Source organism: Phoenix dactylifera, chromosome 4 (genome assembly GCF_009389715.1).
Source record: "Phoenix dactylifera cultivar Barhee BC4 chromosome 4, palm_55x_up_171113_PBpolish2nd_filt_p, whole genome shotgun sequence".
NCBI lineage: Eukaryota > Viridiplantae > Streptophyta > Magnoliopsida > Arecales > Arecaceae > Phoenix > Phoenix dactylifera.
Window position 1 is genome coordinate 1,162,717 of NC_052395.1, and position 21,722 is coordinate 1,184,438.

The following is a 21,722-nucleotide window of genomic DNA, read 5'->3' on the forward strand; positions in this document are numbered from 1 at the left end:
AAATTAATAAAAAGAACCAAATTCAAAAACCACATCATTTTTTGTGATGTATACCACTTAAAATATCTAGATGCTGAAAGTCATATATTTTGGTGATATTTAACTTGTATATCTAATAGATGTGTAAATATATGGTTAAAATGATAAAAGACCATTTTTTTTTTATAATCAAAGTTCCAAAGTCTATTGATTTTTAATATATATATGTTTTAGAATGTATAAACCATGATTAATAAGGTAGGTTCTCAATTTAAATATATTATCATGTATTTCAATATAACTTTTGATTTTAGAAGTTTTATTATTGATTTTGGACTTGAGATGAGTAGATAGATACTCTCTTTTTTTGAGGTGAACGTAATCCATTCTTACATGTATTTAGTATTTTTGAAGAGAATTAGGCTAGAATGCACTTGATTTCATTAGCTCTGATCACTTCGTGCAAATCAATGATACACCTCTCAAAACATTGTTGATAATAATCTATGTTGTATAACAACAACATTATCATAAATGTTCCATTATAATACAAAAAAAAGTCATTATTTTCATTTGTAAATAGAATACTTTTCAAACTAAAATTCTGTGCACAATTTTTCCTCCAAAAAAATTGTATAATCTAAAAATAATATTTTATATCAGCTAAATAATAATTTAAAAAATAAGGCCATTATTTTTCTTCTATGATCCATTATTTTCTATTATATATAACAGTTGTTATAATAATAATTATTTGGTATTAAATATTTAAAGCAATAAATTAGCAAAGCAATGACCTGTATAATCATCATGATGGTAATAATAATTCCAACATGAGTTTTTATACCATTTTGGAAACCTGGCTTACATATGGCAACTCCCACCTAATTCCACACAATATGAAATCAACTGAATGCAACGGCTCAAATTCCAACCATCGCAAGGTACCCCAAGATCCAAGGTCTTTCACCTTCATAAAATAACCAATGAACACTCCCTTGTTTTTCCCCCCCAAAAGCAAAAAAAAAAAAACACATGTTGCTGATGATACAATTCATTTCATATATCATAGCAAGAAATTAATTTGGCTTTGTTCCGGAGAAAATTAACAAAAAAAAAGTTCAATAAAAACATATGAACAAACCCAAAATCTTGTGCACAATAGATTAAAATAATAGCATACCTCCTACTTTATTTTGTGTGTTCCATTCAATAAAGTAAAATTCATGGAAAGAGAAAAAAATATTAAAAAAAATGTTCAAAAAATCATTGATCTCATCTATTCCACAAGAAAAAAAAAAAGAAAATATACTTGCCTTTTTATTTGCAGTTGCATGACTATAGGGAAAAGTAATTGCATCTATCAATTTTGAAGGAGAAAATCTGCTATATAAAAGCAAATATTAATGCAACAGTAAAGTTACTCCATTCTAACCTAGAGGTTATGGATTTGAAATATGAAATCGGCCTTTCCATGCTCAATTAGAAGTTGATCATACCATCATAGTTTCTCCCTTATTACTTTTAGTTATAAATAGCATAAATTCCATCTAAATTACGTACATATTTTTATGTGAAGCCTTGAGGCACACATTTATAAATACAGTTTTCTCTTCTTTATATGTAAAATTCTTTTTTGATATCTCTATCCAGTCATTAGAGAGACGGAAATGCATCAACTAAGCATGCAAATTTAAGAATCATATTGTCTACATTAACAAAAAATAACAACACAGTAAGAAAAACTAATCCCAATCGCAATGATAGAATCACAGCCATCAATAATATACTACTTCCTCAAGGGTGGGTGGAGCACATAGCACATGTCAAGCACTAGTACAATAGGTCAATAATATTATGATCTACTTATCCAGTGACTACTACATCATGAGTATTATGTTATGAGGTAACTGGGCACTAAAAAGCCAACTGATGATGAATAAAACTAAAAGTTATAGCATCCTGCATAATTTCTTCAACAACTAGAAAACCCTTGTTAAACACTGCTAGATTGGCAAGCGAGTATAAGACTTTGTTCAAATATAAGGTCAACACGATATCAATGTTTGTTGCACACGATCATAAGACCAGCACTAAAAGCCCACATTTGTTTATCAAAATTTGTTAATAAACAGCATAGTAACGAGGACAACTATGATATATTGTGCCATCATGACAGAATAACCACTAGTTTATGAACTCTATAAAGATGCAAAACTCTCATCCATGTAAACAGACCAAAGAACAACTTCACTGCTAAAAGTAGACTCCATTGACTAGCCTCTTCCATAAAATCCAGCAATTCAGTTATGTTTCATTTGTCATTCCATTTTGGGCATGCGACTTATTGGTGGGCTTTTTACCTCAAGCTCAACGACGGCTGCTTCAGTGGTTGTCGACAATACTGAGACACTGCAATACGATGCCAGAACTTTGTTAAAGAACTGCTCCAAAATTAATGGGGAACAAACATATAAAACATCCAACACATCACCTGCCAGCACCTACCAGAGCAGTTTATGACTTCTTAGAGGATCAATAATTCCAGCCTTCACCATGTCAACATACGTACATGTAGCAGCACCCAAGGAACACAAGTTTTTACTAGATTCCCTGACATTTAACAGTATGAAACAGAGTTTACAAGAAGAAAGAGTATCAGATTAACAACACAATGCCATGTTTCCATTATCAGGAAAACAAAGAACTGGCTGTTCAATGAACAGTACTTGTGTAACCATCACCATGTACTAATTGATTAAAGAACCTAACCATCACCATCTACTAACTTCCAAAGGAACCCTTGATTTGTTTAGCATATCAGTTTAAAATGGAAATTTTAACAGTTTCCGCATGCCAACAGTTATCTAAAACTACTTTAACCAAACAAAGATTGTCCCATTTTATCTAAACTTATTCTCATGCCAAACTTATTCTCATGAATTCCTGTGCATTTTGATCTCAGGCCACTTCACTCTTAAGTGTTTTAAAGTTACTTTCTCAAGATCTGCATCCAAGTATACTTGCAAAACCTACCTCGTTTCACTTTCAAGCCAAATGTCAGTCAGGTGCTATTCACCCATCTTAACTTTTATTGCACATCACCAAACACATCAATCAATTCTTCCACCATTTTATTAGACATAAGATATTTAGTATCATTTTCATACAATATAAACCGCACTAAAGAAGAGTATTCATATTAAGGGGGTTGTGTATCATGTCCCAATTGTATCAGCTCATAACAAGGCCTAATTATTTGATACCTTAGTATCTACAACTGTACTATTCCTTACAGGTTTTACTTTATTCTTACAGTTTTCTGGTCTAATACATATTTCTTGCCTATTGAACATTTTGATAGAGTAGTGCACATGTTTAGAGGCATGTCTATCTGCAGAGTGCAGGCATAACATGTTTTGATAGTTAAGTTCACAACCATTTTACTAATCAGACAGCCCCTTGAAACACAAACCTCCAATCAAAACTGGAAAAAAAAAATCACAAACCTTGCAAAATATCCCACTGAAATCTATAAGAACAAAAAAGGTTACCCAATAAACATTCCTTAATAAGGTACCCACTACTCAAAAGCCAATTTTTTATCATGTAAAATACAAACTTCTAGCATTAGCTACTGAAATAAAGATCCAGGGCAAACACACCAGTATGAAATGGTTTATTTTCTTATATGGTCATGAATCCACAAACAACATCCACACAAGCACACATTTGTGCAAGTGCAGGCACGCACACACACACACAGCATGCATACACATGCACATATACATAAAAGCACAGCACATAGTTTAGCCGGTCATGATTCATGACATGTCTGTCACCTCATCAGTGTGTCTTGGTTTTGGAATCCCCAAGGAACAACAGCCTATTAACTGAATATTTCAAATGTTGTGCCACCAAAGACCAGAGCTCCAGCCAAACCAGGGCGAAAACCAGAAGAAGGCTACAGAAGTCCTTATAATCTTGCTAATCTTTCACAATTATAAACCCAAAACATAAGGCCAAGAAGAATCAACAATCTACATGAACAAACCTTTGGCAGCATCGTAGCCCAAATTAAGATTCTTTTGTTCATGTAGTTTGCCAATAATTACTGCACTGTCAACATGAACATTTGTAGCAATAGTGAATGTAGGTGCCTGCATGAAACCTACATTTACAGGACAACATTCTGGTTGTAGAATAATGAAAAATTAAAATCTTTCGGAGCATTTATGATTATTTGAACTCCTATTTTCTCATCACTATTATCCCTCATAGCATATAAGAGGACAGCTCAACCACCTGCAGAAGCAAGAAATTAAGTGGATTAAGTAACCTGAAGGAAGCAGTCACCATTGCCACATATAAAAGAATAAATATGAGCATACCTAGCACAATACCCTCTTCCGCAGCAGGTCTTGCAGCATTCAGGGCATCTGTAACTCTATCTTTTTCCTTGCAAACTTCAGCCTCACCCAGCTCCACCAATCTGCAAACATACAGGTTATAAAGTTGTGCCAAGATAAAACAAGGCCAGCATACATTAAGGGAAATGAGTTGACCTTAAGAACAGCAACACCTCCAGATAGTTTGGACAACTGTTCTTGTGCTTTCTCCTTGTCAAAAATGGCTGTACTTTTCCCAAGCTGTTAAAATATTAGACATCCGTCTTTAATTCAAAGCATTTAATTCTGAACAAGACCTGTGCATGTCCCATGCAAGCACACGTTATACAAAATGTCACGCCCCGGACCCCGATCCGTGACACGGCCGTGCTATTGCCAACAACCGCCTACAATAGCATGAAGCCTTGTACATGAGTAACAGGTAGTCAAACCAGTCAAACTTTCATATATTAAAGCATTTCCAATACAATTTGCTGGTTGGTACAAAATACAGAGCTTTTATACAGTTTATGTACACAAAAGTATATTTGTGTAACCCCAAAAGAAAGAAGTCCTGATACAAAAGAAAAATGTCTCTGACTGCGATCACTGGTGGAAATCTGAAAGAAAATATAAATGAACGGGTATGAGCTATACGGCTCAGTAAGTAATCCTACATAATCTTATCGGATCAACTTTAATGCTAAACATGTTTAAACAGGATTTGAGAAGCTAATATGTATACTACTTAACAATTCGTCATGATAAAACATTTATACTGAGTCGATAAATCAGTGTTCCATGTCAACAAAAATTTTCATAAAAATATACAACGTAAAAATCGTACCCCCGGCATGCCGTGGTTTACACTCTCGGATGCTACTGTGAAGTCGTTATCGGCCACTAGCGGGGCCAGCTCAGTTATTATCGGCCACTAGTGGGGCCGGCTCAGTCATTCTCGGCCACTGATGGGGCTGGCTCAATTGCATTCTGTCAGTAGCATCTAAGAGCCTATAAATAGTACCTCTTGCAAGTAGTACCTCTTGGATACTACGGCGAATTCATTAACGGTCACTGGCGGAGCTAGCTCAGTTATTATTGGCCACTGGCGGGGCCGGCTCAGTTATTATCGGCCACTAGCAAGGCCGACTCAGTTGCATTCAGCCCGTAGCATCAAGAGCCCATAGTACCTCTTGCAAGCAGTACACATAGCTAGATGCAATTACTATATCAACTTGCATGGATGATACTTTAATATCAGCATAAACATGATGCATGCATAAATTATGAGATCAAGGCATATTACTTACTTTTCATAATATGCCATACATAAAGTATATACATGAATAATACTCAAAAATTTTAATAAACATGATACTCACATGATCCATATTAAGATTAAAGAACATGCTACTTGCATATATGATCCAACAAGATGAGGACAAATAACTTATACTTTATAATTTATGTAAGAAGACACATACATAATATGATCCATAATAAGATTAAGGCAAGTTACTTACATGATCCATAGAAGATTAAGAACAGGCTACTTACAGTAATTCGCTTTCCAAATTTCTCAAGTCCAAGTGACAGATCCTTAATCCCCTAAAACCTCATCATAAGGATCACATTATTCTCTATTTATTTATTATATAATTTAGTTCATCTTACTATGGACTTGCTTGGATCCTATCCAAGGATCTTAGCCCAGTCCAATTTACCCAATTTGAAGCCTTCGGGGTTCGATTAAAACCAAATTGGGTCCACATGGGTTAATTGGGCTTTTAATAAAAGGGTTGGGCCTGATTTATGATTGAGTCCAGCCTTTTCCAACCAATTTGGCCAGTAGACTTAGTCCCAAGTTTAATTGGGCTTAAATTTTGGTTCAGGATCGATGTGGCTCATTTGGGCCTAAGTCCGGATCAGCCCGAGATCAATTTGGCCTTCTGTCAGTTGAATTGAACTTGAACTAGGCCTAATTTAAAATCAATTAGGCCTGTTGAGACCAACATAACTTAATTATGTTCAGACCCAGCTTAATTGGGCTTAATTGGGTTCGAATTTAATCCCATTTGCTCAATTGGGTCTGTTCAGACTCGGCTCAGTTTAATTTGGGTCGGACCCGATGTCATTTGGGCTTGAATTTAGCCCATTTTATTTAATTGGGTTCGGGTTCAAATCTTATTAGGTTTACCAAACCCATTTCCTTTTATTTGGGCCTAACGGGTTTCGGACCCGAACCCGAATCCGACCCGTTAGCCCAAACCCGCTTAAAGGGTTTTCTCCGGCCTTCCAGAGTCTTCTGCCTCTTCATCTTCCGCTCCCCTCTCTCTCTCTTCTGGTCTCTCCCTCCCTCTCTATCTCTCTCTTTTTCTCCTTCGTCTCTGGCCGAACCCCTAGCCTTCTCCTCCTCCGGCCTCTTCCTCTTCCCCTGCAACCCTCTGTCTCCTCCCCTTCCTCTTGCTAGCAACCGAGGGGGTGAGATTCCCTTGGCCCACCGGCCGAGGCGGTGCTCCCACCTCGGAGCAGCAGCGGACGAGAGGCCGGTGATGCCACACTGAGACGGGAAGGACGCTGTGGTGACAGATCAATCTCCGGATGACTGTTGCTGCTGCAAAATAAGGAGACAGAGGAAGAGGGAGGAAGAAAGACGGGAGGAAGAGACGTGGGGAGAAAACTTTTAATCACTTCATTAAAAATCCTAATCATGAAGATAGTCCCCTATATATAGAGCCCAAATAAACACAATTAACATAAACCCCCTTACATAGAAATAACTCCAAATAAGCCCAAAAATAACACAAATAAGCCCTACACTAATAAAATGCAAACAAGCCCAGAAATAAAAATAAAATAAAAATGTAAATAAGATGGTGGACTAGACGGATGGATAATCAGCTTCAATGTCCCCATCAACTCCTTTCGGGTGGGAAAAACTCGACCCCGTCGAGTGCAAGATATTTCTCAACATCCGTCGACGGGTTACTTTAGGATTAGAACGGCTGTAATACGTGCTTGCAACCTAATTTCTTATAAGTGATTAATTTCATACTTTAATTCTGAAATAACCAAAGTACAACTCGGTAACATTTAATTTTAAGTTACTTTTGTGAAAATTTGTTAATTTCCGAATTCTTAGTAAGTTGCATTAGTAGGTTGTCCTGCATCACATTTGGTCAGTTAGGGTTCATTAGTAGCATTGCATTTCATATCATCAACTAGTGTAATCCTTGCATGCCAACCCGTAGTGGTAGAAAGTACCTCCTCCCTCATTCTAAAACCTCTTTAGCTACCATGGATTACAAAGTTCTACAAGATCTCGTAGAACGAATGGCTGCCTTACAAGCTCACCATGAAGAATTCAAGCGAGAGGTCCGTGCTCTAGTGCAACACATTAGGACTCCTGAACCGTCAACCCCAATCGCAGCCTATCCTGAGTTCGGTTTGGTCACGCCGCCTGTAGGTCTTCCCCATCCTCCTAGGAACCAACATCCTCTTGATCACCAGCGCGATCTTGACGAACGGCTACTTCGTACCGTAAGAGTAGATACCCCCATCTTTGCTGGTCAACTAGAGCCAAGTGTGTATCTTGATTGAAAAGCAACCATGGATAATTATTTTGAGTGGTACGAATGACTGACGATAGAAAAGTACGATTTGCTAAAATAAAGCTTATTGGGCAAGCTCACTGGTACTGACATAATGTTGAACATATACGTGAGACTCAAAGGCTTCCTCGTATCACCATCTAGGAGGATATGAAAAAAAGCTGAATGAGAAGAATCTGTTATTCTCTTACCGACAACGCCTTATGGATAGGTGGCAGAAACTAACTCAAAGGACATCAACCATTGCCGATTACATTGCACGATTTGAAGAGTTTCATATGAGGTGCAGTGTAATCGAAGAGAAGACTGTTACCCTCTCTAGGTTTCGGGCAGGACTCCACGAGGAGATCCAGAAAGAACTAATCCTCCGAGAGATTACCACTCTTGGCCAAGCATACCAGTTGGCTCAAGATGTGCAAAGTTTCTTACGGATCCCTGTAATGAGGCGTACCGACTCTTGGCCAAGCACTGACTAAGACATCCCCGATGCCTGTCCAAAAACCGTTAAATGATAAAGAAAAAGGCATACTAGGTTCCAACCCTCCTTCTAGAAGCCAAACCCAATGTTTCAGGTGCCAAAAATTTGGCCATATGGCATTCCAATGTAATGCCAAGACCTATCTAATGATTGAACTTGAAGTTGGGACCTAGAAGAATGAATACGTCGAAGAAGTCTACGAACCAAACCTCGAGAATTTTGTAGAAGACTTTGGAGACAAACAGACCGGATTAGACTTTATCCAGGCTGAACCCCAAAAGGAGCCCACTGATCGGAATGACCAAAATCCTAGGCTTCATGTGGTTAGGTGTACTCTAGCTCAGACTAACACCAAACAAGATTAGCGTAGGACCTCCCTATTTTACACGCTCATTAAGATAAATAGTAAAACGTGCAAAATCCTATTTGATAGCGGGAGTTGCATCAACGTCATTGCTTCCGAAGTTATTTCTCGCCTCGGCCTGAAATCTACCCCTCATCCCAACCCATATAAGGTAGCTTGGGTAGATAAGACGTCCATCTCGGTGTCGAAAAGATACCTCGTTCCGATTCAATTCCTATCTTATAAAGACGAAATCTGGTGTGACTGCATTCCAATGGACGTAGGTTAATTCATTCTAGGGAGACCTTGGTTATACGACATGGACGTTCGAATTCGTGCAGCTTTATGTCCCAGGGTCGAAAAATTATACTGAACTCATTGCCTCCTAGAGAGCCCGCCCCTGAAAAAAAGAGTGCTACACTACGAAAAGATGAATCACTTCATATCATTACTTCGAAAAAGGTAATGAAAGATATCGAAAGCCAATCACCTGCATTCGCCCTTGTGGCTAGAGTTATCAATGTGGAGTCGAATCCTAAGCACCCACCGGCAGTAGTTCCCCTGTTGGAGGAGTTTCACTCTGTTTTTTCTAAGGATCTTCTAGATACACTTTCTCCGATGCGTGATATCCAGCACGCAATTGACCTCGTTTCTGGAGCATCTTTGCCAAATCTTCCCCATCATAGGCTCAACCCAAACGAGCACACTGAACTAAAACGTCAAGTTGACGAACTCCTCGCCCGAGGGTATATTCGTGAGAGTTTGAGCCCTTGTGCTGTACCCACACTCCTCGTTCCCAAGAAAGATGGCTCTTGGAGGATGTGCATCGATAGCTGTGCCATCAATAAAATCATGATTAAGTATCGTTTTTCCATTCCTAGGCTGGACGATCTTTTGAACTTTATGTCTGGTGCTACAGTTTTTTCCAAGATCGACCTAAAGAGTGGATACCACCAGATTCGGGTTTGTCCTGGGAATGAATGGAAAACTGCCTTTAAGACCAAAGATGGACTCTACAAATGGTTAGTGATGTTGTTCGGGTTAACAAATGCTCCCAGTACTTTTATGAGGATGATGACACAGATCTTTCGACCTTTCTTGAATAAATTTGTCGTTGTATATTTTGATGACATCCTCATCTATAGTCAAACTCAAGAGCTCCATCTCTCACACTTAAGGCAGGTCTATGATGTCCTTAGGAGAGAGCTTCTTTGCAAATCCTAAGAAGTGTGCCTTCCTGACCGATCACATCACTTTCTTAGGGTTCATAGTGTCTTCTAAGGATGTCTCCGCTGATCCCGAAAAAGTAAACGCGATAGTCGATTGGCCTGAGCCCGAGACCCTAGCGGAAGTACGTAGTTTTCATAGCTTGGCTACTTTCTATTGCCGCTTTATTAGAAATTTTAGTTCAATAATGTCTCCCATTACAGAAGAAGACTTTATCTGGACTAAGTCGGCATCCTAAGCATTTAATGAAATTAAGAAAAGGATGACCGAAGCTCCTGTTTTGCGCCTCCCTAATTTCACGAAGATATTTGAGATCGCATGTGATGCCTCTGGCGTTGGCATAGGTGGCGTGTTAAGCCAAGAAGATCACCCTGTCGCATTTTTTAACGAAAAATTAAGCGACGGCAGGTTGCGTTATTCCACCTATGATAAGAAATTTTATGCGGTAGTGCAAGCTTCGCGACATTGGCGACACTATTTGTTACCGCAAGAATTTGTATTGTACTCAGACCATGAGGCTTTAAAGTATCTCAACTCTCAAAAGAAACTGAACCATCGACATGGCCGATGGATCGAGTTTCTTCAAGCCTATACTTCCTAAAACGTAAAGCCGGAGTTGAAAATAAGGCTGCTGATGCGCTCAGTCGACGAATCTTCCTCCTATCCGTGATGAGCACTAAAGTAATTGGTTTTGAAAGGATCAACGAATAATATACCACTTGTCCCGACTTTAGTGAAGTATACCTGACCCTACAAGATGAAGTAGAGAGAACAAGATGATTTCTTCCTACAAGATGATTACCTGTTTCGCTCCGACCGATTGTGTATCCCCCGAACCTCATTGAGAGATTTTCTAGTATGGAAAATACACGCTGGAGGACTGTCTGAGCATTTCGGGAGAGACAAGACCATTGAAATGGTGGAGAGACGTTTCTTCTAGTCGAGTCTCAAGAGAGACGTAGCCAAAACTGTCGGTCAGTGTCGCACATGTCATCTAGCTAAACAACGTAAACAGAATACTGGTCTTTACACACCGCTACCCGTTCCCGATTGTCCCTAACAAGATGTTAGTATGGATTTCATGTTAGGGCTTCCACGTACCTCCACCAAACACGATTCCATTTTTGTAGTTGTAAACCGATTTTCTAAGATGGCTCATTTTCTCCCCTGTTCAAAGACTTCTGATGCTTCTAGGATTGCAAAACTTTATTTTGACGAAGTCGTTAGACTCTATGGCCTCCCAAAATCTATTGTATCTGATAGAGATGTTAAATTCATGAGTTACTTTTGGAAAATCCTTTGGCACATGATGGGCACCAAATTAAAATTTTCGTCTGCCTATCATCCACAAACTGACGGCCAGACAGAAGTTGTTAACCGAAGTCTAGAAAATCTTTTAAGATGTCTGGTAGGTGAGCATGCTAGGACTTGGGATTTAGTGTTACCGACCGCCGAGTTTGCATATAATAGTTCGGTCAATAGGTCCTCAGGCATGAGTTCCTTCGAAGTGGTGAACAGTTATAAACCTAGGCAGCCTATAAACTTGATTCCCATGTCTCATCACCATAGAGTCTGAGTCTGCACAATCATTTGCATCACACCTGCATTCATTGCATCAGAAAATTAGCAAACGTATTCACTCTAATAACTTAAAATATAAATTCCTTACTGATTTGCACAGACGTTATAAAGAGTTGAATATAGGAGATTATGTCAATTTAAGAAATTAGATTGCAATCAAGTAGCACAGTTATTCTGAGCCTAAATCAATCTAATCGAAGAATGTTGAAAAATGTCCAGTTGCTAGGGTGTGCTAATTTAATATCTAGATTTAAATGGGGAGTAGAATAGGTTTGGTAGTAGATGTTCTAGGTTTTAAAGTTTGACAGAAAAGTAAATTTTCAAAATGGGACTGTCATGCAAGAGAACTAGAACACAATTAGATAAGCAAGCCCAAAAGAACGAAGAACCTGTTACCTGTGGTGGATGCAGTCAACCGAAAGCGTCTGTTGTAGAGTCTCGAGCACGAAGATGGCGACGGGCGGAGCTAGCTGGAGTTATGGACCTGGATCTGCAGCATAAGGGGCTCTTGGGTTTTTGAAATAGGCTAAAGAATGTGCTGGATCGGGCCTGAAACAGGGCCTGTGGCTAATTGGGCTTGGGCCGCTCTCGGGCGCGCGGGCCTGGACCAAGCCGGTCCTGTGGCCGCCTGGGCTTGGGCCGCGCTCAAAGGGGTTGGTGCGTGGGCCGGGCTATCGGGGAGGCGGCCTGCGGATTTGGGTTTGGAACCCAAACCCAAAAAAGGGAAGGGGTGAGGGGGTCGTGGAGCGAACACCCGAGGAGGGGTTTCGGTTCTGAGATAAGAGAGGCGAGTGGTTTCTGTGGTGTTGCCGGTGGAGTCGGGGAGGGATGGATAGGGCGAGGAAGGAGACAGCAGAGGCGACGACCGGAAGCTTTGGGCAGCGACAGCTCGGAGAAAAGCGGCAACGGCGGCAACGGTTTAGGGAAGAGGGGAGGGTGTGTGTGGTCCCCTCGAGTCTGGTTGGCGGTGTGCGGGTGGACATAGGAGCGGCAACGGAAAGGCGGTGAGGCGGGTGCAGCGGAAGGGCGGATTTGAGGAGTGGTGGAGATGGGGTTCGGACGGGAATGGCAAAGCGGGAGCGTGGCTACAGTGGTGGCAAACGCGGCGACGCTGCGGCAGAGCAGTGCAACGGCCGCTAGGCGACGCGGTGGCAGTCGCGGTGGGCAGCAGAGCGGCAGCGCGTGGGCAGTGGTGCGTCGACGGCGGCAGCATTGGCGAAAACCCCCTAGGGTTTCCTCTTCGTCGGGACAGAGAGGTAAGCAGTTTTCCTTTTTTTTCTCACGTAGGAAGCACGTGCGGCTTCACATGTGCGGATCACGTGACCCTACGGAGATTTTTTTTCCCTCCGAAACGGATTTGGGTTGCTAAAAAAAATTCACGGGTCTATACCTGACCCGTTAGCGGACTGAAACCTCCTGACGGTTTCGGGAGGCTGTGCCGAGATCCGTGCCGGCGGTTGCGGCGGAGCTCTGCAACCTGTGGTGGCGGCCGGCGGCCGATCACCAACTCCGGGAGCAGTGGCCGTCGGACACTGGTGGCGACTACGGTGGATCTGGGGACTCCTTCCCTGTTGATGCCGGTGGCTGCCACAGTAGACCTGAGACCACCGGTTGCTGATTTCGGTGGGGCTCAGGGACAGTGATGTGAGAAGGGTGATGATACCCCCTCTCTTTTTGGCAATGTGAATCACACGGGGCCCTTCAACCCGCTCTGATGTTCGCGGGGCGAGAGGTACGGTGAAGAACTCATGCAACAGCCTGATATGCGGGATCGGGGGCTGCTTTGCCATGCACCAGGGTCCGTTGCTTTGGCACAGAGGCAAAGCATGGCTCTGATACCAAGTTGATGCCGCACCGAGATGGGAAGGATGCTGTGGTGACAGATCAATCTCGGGATGATTGTTGCTGCTGCAAAATAAGGAGACAGGGGAAGAGGGAGGAAGAAAGACGGGAGGAAGAGACATGGGGAGAAAACTTTTAATAACTTCATTAAAAATCCTAATCATGAAGATAGTCCCCTATATATAGAGCCCAAATAAACACAATTAACATAAAACCTCCATACATAGAAATAACTCCAAATAAGCCCAAAAATAACACAAATAAGCCCTACACTAATAAAATGCAAACAAGCCCAGAAATAAAAATAAAATAAAAATACAAATAAGATGGTGGACTAGACGGATGGATAATCAGCTCCGATGTCCCCATCAGCCGGCCCCTCCTCTTCTCCAAAGTGATGTCGGACAAGGGAAGGAGGGCCTAGAGATGGGGCCGAGGCCCGGTCTCTTCCGGGAGGTCCTCCTCTCCTCTGACCACGGCAAGATAGAGCCGCCGTCCGGGGATGGAGCCTTAAGAGTTCGGTAAGTGAAATTTTTATTTTTTTTATTTCTTTATTTTCTTCCTCTTCTTTTATTTTTCTTTCAAGGTGGTTCCACCACCTCTTCACCGGGGAAGAGGTGGGGGCGTCGACCGGGTCTGGCGGCCCTGTGGCCACGTCTGGTGCCAGTTCGGCCAGGCCCAGCGGCCTGTGGCCGCCTCCTATGCCCTAGGGCAGCCGCAGCTGAGGCTACGGTGCCCTAAGCACAAGCAGGCCAAGTCCGGTTGGGCTCGGCCCCGATGAACACCGAGCCTAGCTGGGCTCGGCCCAGCTCAGTTGTTGGGCCTGGGCCGAGCCTGGGTCGTACCCCGGCCAGCCCATGGCCTGTCCTTATGCATGGGTCTGGCTTGGGTTGAACTCGTCAGCCCTTCCTATGTGCCAGGGTCTTCTCCTCTCTGTTTCACTGTTGAAACAGAGGGGAGAAACACTCAACAGAGGAACGTCCATCCATTTTTACTTTATTTAAACCCTATTTACTTAAGTAAAACAAATCTTACCTTGCTTCCATTGGTTGCAGTCAAGCAGTATAACCCTCACGAAATCCCTCCTTCCTCTCCTAGGGCTTCAGAGCTCCTTTAACCTCCAGCTCCAGGGGTCCGGCTTCTCTGGTGCAGTACTCCAGAGGGCTAAAAATTAAGAGGGTATAGCAAATCTTAGGTTAAGAAGCTAAGGGTTTAAAAAATGTTATTTAAGAAATGACCCCTTGGAGAGGTGGCATCCTCTTCTTCTCCCTTGCTCCGGGAGCCTCCAGCTGCCCTCTTTCCTCAGGCCAGCTAAGTTTATCCATTAACCGAGGATGAGAGGTGGCGGGCTCCTAATTTGCATGGTTAAGGGCCCAACAGCTGGCCTTCTCTCTACTGGCCAGCTAAGGCCCTGTCATTTCAGCCCTCAAGCGTGAGGTGGCAGCCCATGGCCCTGTCATTTCTGTTGGGAATTGTATCATAAATGTCAATCGTTAGCATGTTGATGATTGAATTTTGTAAATGAATTGATAAATCAATAAAGTATTTTTTGGCATTATTCATCATTTTACATCTTCAAATGAACTCTTATATAATGAAGTCCTTAGGACTTATTAATGATAAAGGAGAATTTATCTTCGAGTCCTTAAACTAGTTCGCGACCAAATGATATGTTGTTACAAGGACGACAGCATTATCGAGATTAGGTCGTTGTGTGACATATATGTTGGTTGTCCTCTTAACCAAGGAGTGTGGAGACACTGGTATGCCACACAGGTGAAGTGTAGGAGTACATTTCACTGAACGTGACCAATTCCGGAACGCTCTATTGTCAAGAGATGTTTCGAGTGGATATGGGTATAAGTTTGGCCCTCTGACCTGAGACCGCAACCTGTGACTAGCAAGCAACTCATTGTACTTTGATACTGGACTACCTGGATTTCTAATTCCGTGACGGAAGATCACTGAGTGCAGTCAAGTACTTGCGTAGTCAGTTGTGAGTCGAGATACAATTGACCCCTCCTGTAAACATGAGATAATATCTTGTGATTAATTTAGCAAAACCTTGGCCAGGATAATCCCAGTGAGGAGTCACAGAATATCTAAAGTTAATCACATAATGGATGTACTAATTAAAAGGTTGACAGTGAGCTCTAAGTCATCCTGGCATTAGGAGTCAAAGGGATTAAATTATACAGTAACCATAGTTCAGGGTTCCAGAATATTTGCTTCGCATATATTCGGCCTATCCGGACGTCAGGTACCATTGCTAGATGGTCACATCGATTAGTGTAGGAAGTCGTTCCTATACTACCGGCTTAGGTTCGAACCTATGAGGTCACACGCATAGAAGATTCCTGATTGATCAAGAAGGCTGATGAATAATTAAGAATCATTCAGGGATAATTTGGTCAATTCGATTGGCAAATTATCTTATAAAATAATTAAAGTAATTATCAGAGGATTAATTAGTAATTAGATTGCTAATGAACTCAATTGGATTGAGTAATTAGACTAAGGATGAGCCAAATTGAATTAGATTCAATTCTGGGCTCAATCAGGGTTTTTGACCTAATTGGATTAGGTCTGAATCAAGAGAACTTAGGTCGACCAAATTAAATTAGATTAAATTTGTGCTTAATTAGGGATTGACCTAATTGGATTAGGTTCAACCCATGGTAATTGGATCATTCTAATTGTTAGGATTTAATTAAATTAAATGGGTTTGATCTGAAACTGTTCGGATCTTGAAATCCACTTCTCACATATCCATGCGTGGCGCCATAAATTGATTTTTGATATGATTAAAAATTAATTTAATTTATTTAATGGTGCCATGGGACACTTGGCAACATCAGGGACCTCTTTCATCATCCGATGGGGTGACATGGAGAGATAAATTCATGAAAAGAATTGGATAAGATCAAATTCTCTCTCTTCATGGCATATGTCATCCTTATCTTTATCTCACTTCTAATTAAGGTTGAATTTCGAATTTAATCACCACAAAATCATCACGTGACCCTCTAATCTGATGGTGGGCATGGGAATTTCGAAATGGAGTGAGGGAATGGGCGACATGATGAAGGGCTTGGATGTGATCAATTCTTCATCATGTGATGGCGCATGAAGCTATGTTTGAATTTTGAATTCAAAATATAACTTAACTCCACAAAATCCTGATTGTTGGCGTGTGAAGAGGAGTGGAGTTAGAGTATAAGAGGGGGTTATCAGATGGTGGTCGAATTCAAGGAAAAGAGAGAAAAAAGAAAAATGAGAAAAGAAAAAAATAAGAAAGAAGAAACTAGTTCATCTTCCAACTTGCCATTTGATCTTCCACTAAGTCCTTCACGCCATTAGTGTTAGGGGTCCCTAATAAGAGTCTTTAGATCAGATCTAAGTCCTCTTCAATCCCTCTAAACCTTTCCTCCAAGTTTTTCCAAGAAGGCGGATCAAAAGTTGATAGCGTTGGGAAGATCAAATTTCAACCTCAAGAAATTCTGCGCAAGCTAACACTTTTGCAGGATTGGATCTCTCCAGAAACTTCGCGTGTACTTCTCGTAGAGGCCATTCGTGTGCATGGCTGCGAAGTCAAGGATCAGATTCACAAGTTTCATCCATCATAAAAGGTATTAATCTAGCATTAATCATTCATTATGGTGTCAAGATCTAGGTCCGATTCTCCGAGGTTTTACCCTCTTTTGGGGCTCCTCACGGAGATATCTCCAGAATCCATTCGATGGATATTCGGAGATTAATTGGAATAGAGTTCTTAAGTTTCAGATCTGATAGTTAATCATGCATAAAAGTTTTAGCATAATTGTTTAAACGATTCCGGCATAATCCTATGTATTCTTACAGTGCTAATTTTTAGATTTGATCTTGTAAGCATGCACAAATTAAAATTGTTTGATTCGATTTTTTCGCTGCATTTTTGAAACTTAAAAGAACTACGTATGGCTTGATCCCCCTTATGAAGAGGTACGTAGGCAACCCGATCAGGTTCAGCCATGGTTAAAAAAAAAAAATCAGTATACTTAATACCGAAGAACCTAGGAATCACTTTCAATTTCAGCCCTCGGGCATGAGGTGGCAACCCTTCATGGGCTGCCATCCATGGGCCTAATACAGCCCACTAACAACCTAGCCCAAATACCCTTAAACCGAGCCTCAAAAATATTAGGCCCAGTTAGTATTGGGCCCGGACATTACACAAAACACCTCTGTTTATTGGCAATTTCCAAAGAAACCAAGAAAAAGCTCTTAACCCTTGATACATTTGACACCCAGGATGATGATGTGCAATTTTAACAACAAATTTCTAACTTTAGGTATCACCAAGACAATTCAGTTCTGTTTGGAGATAAATTAAATTACAATGCAGACATTCACATTACACTCCAGTTAGGAGAATTCCTGTCCTTGACATAGTTGTATATATGCTTGGTATTGTAAACACATACAAAACTCTTCCCTTCCCACCTCTCAAATGGGCTTTTTCACCATTGAATAGGTTTGCCAGCTGGTCGCAATTGCAGATAAAGTAGCAAGCAAGCTATTATTTCAAGTTAGCTGACAGACTTATCCTTGGAGAAGATCGGTAGTAGTAGTAGTATAAAGTACCCTCTTTTTCAAGATGGACTATGCTTCCCTCATCCCATTTCCCAACCATACCATGCTGCATGCATCATGGACTCAGATTGGTATACCAGTTCAAACAAGAGTATATTTTTCCAGTGTGTACCAGCTCGCATTCATTTTCACTATTTCCCCTGCTCAAGAAAACATTATACTTGGAAAAATATCATAAGAGATGCGGAAACCATGGTTCTTTAAGAGAGAGAGGAAACCAAAAAAAAACTATAAATAAAAGATAATCCTGCATACCTTAGCTTCTTGCCGCCCTCACCATGTTGAACAACAGTATCATCAAGAGAGGCAGTGACCTATCACAAGAAAAAATCAGTATAACTCAAGAGTTTCATTTATGCATATAAAGATGCTTCAAACCTTTGTAGCAGCACCAAACATCTCTAATTGGACTTTCTCAAGGTTCAGGCCAAGATCTTCAGGAATAACCTGTTCATTTTAAAATGCTGCATCCAATAAGATCATGCAATAAACATCAAAGTATTCGAAAAGAAATCTGATCATCGAGAATGAACATTGTTTATCCTGCCTATTTAATACGTAAACTAATTGATCCAATGAATGGTATGCAACCTCTCCTCCTGTAAGTATGGCAAGATCCCCCAGATTTCTTGTTCTGTTTTCACCAAAACCAGGAGCTTTTATGGCACAAGCCTACAATTAGGGCAGATAAAGCACAAAAATTACAAGAATAAATCTCAGAGTAGTATATATTCAGAACAATTTGCCAGGGCATTCTGGCCAATTAAAACAAATATCAGACACAAATTTAGTACTGTAGCAACCACAAACCACAGGATAGATGATGCAACATATGAAAATGCCATAACATGAAAGACTCTAACACAAGTCTTGCCTTTATAATACAACTTATAATTTCTGCTACACAGCAGCTAGCAGAAACAAAAAGTCTCAATCAAAGAAAAAGCGAACATATCCAACAATGAATAGCACCGTGAGATGCGCATGAATGCAAAGAGGAAAAGGAGGAGGAAGAGAGGAAGAAGAGAATCATTTATCATGACTCCAGCACGATGCTTATTTAGTACCAGGGAAGTACAAGGGAGAAACAACAACATTGCTAAACCCTTCGAAAGCTAAAGAGTTACTAGGAACACTAAAAGATAGCAGAAACTCAAAGCGTATAATCTGGAGAACAAAGTGTGTACTTCCGATCTCCTGCAGCAGTGTTAGTAGCTTAATCAACTTGGAAAATAGCACCCACATTTTTGGCTCCTTCCTTGAACTCAATACATTTTTCCACTGTCACACAACTCTAGGATCTCCACGGCTTTTCTCAATAATTTCATTGCGACCCTATATAGGAAATGTTAATTTCAATACCAAATAAGAGTAAGGATGCATAAAAATAACTCCTGGAGTTAATCTCAGAACCAAATATGAATAAGTTAATATCAACCAGTCCGCATGGTCAAATTAACCCATGGGGGTGTGAGATTACCATGGCGCAGTACATATAATTTACAGACCAAGGAGTTTCACATCCTTGTTTTCTTTTATGAGATTGATATCCTCATAGCAAAATTTGATCTGAGATCTTTCGGGATATCTTGAAATCAATGGTATTTTTCTTGTGAAAAGAATTAAATTTAACCAGATCATCCGAAGATGGAGACAGCGGATGACAAGATCAGCATTTGCCCGAATGCATGTATTCACCAAAGTCTTCTCCGTTCCATCGATCCCTCATTCAAATTCTATTAAAATTCTATAACAGAATTAGAGAATTATGGAAGAGTTGTGCACTTTGGGAGCCATGGTGACGCTTGACAGCCTCGGCGAGCTAACGCACGCCCTGCCGCTCCAAATCTTTCGCCATTCCAATTCGTTGTTGGCAGATTAAAAAACGAAGATAGACGTCAGAAGAAGCAGAAATCTCGCAAAAGGAACAAGAAAAGGATCCACTGAAGAAATAGTATGCTTATGTACCTGCTTCTTGGAGGAAGAAGCCCTGTTCAGAGAGAGGGAGTAGAGTTGAAATAAGAAACAGAAGAAGGAATGGGTGAAAAACAAAAGGAAATAGAAAATGAGAAGAATTAGAGGAAGTGGGAAGCGGGATATATATATATATATAGATCAAAAGTGGTTCTGATCATCGAAGAAGCGATCACAGCTGCCGCGAGATAGATTGCGAAGTGATAAAGAGAGCAAGAAAGAGATCCTTTGTCGGGTGGAAGGAGGGTTTTAGGTTTCAGGGGCGTTGGACGTTGGCTCGGGTTTTAGACTATCCGGGTTTAAGGAATGACGAGAACTGAATCTGGAGCCATTAGGCCATGACTCGCCTGAGCGGTTCGAGGATTGGAGAGACGAGAATCCAAAAAATCCAGATCGTGATGACGACGTTTGTAAGAGTCGTGAATGTTCGATCTCGCCGAAAGACAGGCGGGGAAAAAGAAACCAAGATTTTTAAAGGTTAAAAAAAAGGAAATGGATGCAAATTAGCTTTGCTTTTAGAGTTCAAGGGAGAAAAATCAAAAATAAAAAATTAGACATTAAAAGCGAAAGAGCAAAATAATATTTTTAAAAACAAAATAAGATTTTTAGATGTTAACAAAAAAAAATGGATACCCAGTTATCTCGATGGATGACGGACACCAAGATAAATATCTAGGCCAATATCTAAAAAAATCAAAATTTTTCAAGATCTCAATCGATATTAGCTGGTATGGCAATCTAATATTATCTATATTAAAAATTTTAATTTAATAAATTATTCTCCAGCGATCCTATTTAAAAAGATAAAAAAAATTGACCAATATTTATATCGCACCAACCAACACCTCAGATTTCAGTGATGTTTTATATATCAGGAGCGAGCAATACCAATATAAACCGAGATCTGGGCCAACGGCCTCCAAAGAAAATAGGCTTTTGAGATTATAACAGGTTAATTGACACCAAACCAATACTCTAACAGGTTATTTAACATCAAACAACCTGCGCGATTGATCCGCGTGTAGGCTAATGGTAAAAAGGACATGATTAGCATCACTGCATCAGCATGTAAAAGGGAAGGCGGAGAAGTTTAGGGGCACGTTAAACAACCCACCGAGAACCATCTTTGGCTTCCAAGTTCACGAGAATACGTGAATATATCTTACATAGGGCCGGCCCAATTCTTAGGCGATTGAAACGGTCGCCTAAAGTCCCGACCTAAAAAAAGCCCACCATAGAAAAGATCTCAAAAACAAAATAGGAAAAAAAAAAAAAAAAAGCCTCTTATGAATTCGCTTTAGACCAATGAGAAGGCTTTAAAGATAAAACAGCCTTAAGCCCCCAAATACATTGAGCCGCTCTTGATCTCACAAAGACGGTTTTATGCCGTGACATGATATTACATGTATGTCTAAAATTATTCCCCACGAACAGCCCTTAATGCTGACAAAACCTTATCCAGAGAATGTTGCAGCTTGTATAGCTTCTCCGATCTTCAATAGAATTTTCATCCTTTTTTTTTTTTGGTGGGGATAGGAAGAAGATCCATAACTACATTACAACAACTGAGTATAAGAAAGTATCACCATCACCTGAAAGCCCAGCAAGAGAAAGCATCCAAAGATACAACCTGGAAAACTAAGAAAGATTACATCAAAAGATATAAC

General features: G+C 40.6%; 1 protein-coding gene across 5 annotated transcripts; it reads right to left on the reverse strand.

Moving 5' to 3' along the window:
* Window positions 1-1,290: 1,290 nt before the first annotated feature.
* Window positions 1,291-21,606, reverse strand: LOC103712878 (chaperonin CPN60-2, mitochondrial-like). 5 transcript variants are annotated; one of them, XM_039125262.1, is made up of 10 exons: window positions 20,050-21,606; window positions 19,867-19,929; window positions 18,673-18,753; window positions 18,460-18,528; window positions 18,337-18,395; window positions 4,545-4,628; window positions 4,371-4,471; window positions 4,034-4,284; window positions 2,488-2,592; window positions 1,291-2,391 (listed from the first exon to the last, which is right to left on the reverse strand). In XM_039125262.1, exons 2-8 carry the CDS (start codon window positions 19,876-19,878, stop codon window positions 4,277-4,279), a joined length of 414 nt encoding a protein of 137 aa, XP_038981190.1. In that variant the 5' UTR covers window positions 19,879-19,929; window positions 20,050-21,606; the 3' UTR covers window positions 1,291-2,391; window positions 2,488-2,592; window positions 4,034-4,276. The 5 variants fall into 5 exon arrangements, with proteins under 5 accessions (XP_038981190.1, XP_038981189.1, XP_038981187.1 ...); XM_039125261.1 differs by having other exon boundaries at window positions 3,822-4,284; XM_039125259.1 differs by having other exon boundaries at window positions 2,488-4,284.
* Between the last annotated feature and the right edge of the window lie 116 nt (window positions 21,607-21,722).

What these genes read in the sequence shown, in the direction of transcription:
- LOC103712878 (XM_039125262.1), bottom strand. An exon ending in CCATACTTACAGGAGGAGAG is followed by an intron (nt 18,529 to 18,672) that starts GTTGCATACCAT and finishes TAAAATGAACAG; the next exon opens with GTTATTCCTGAAGATCTTGG. An exon ending in GAGGTGTTGCTGTTCTTAAG is followed by an intron (nt 4,472 to 4,544) that starts GTCAACTCATTT and finishes GTATGTTTGCAG; the next exon opens with ATTGGTGGAGCTGGGTGAGG.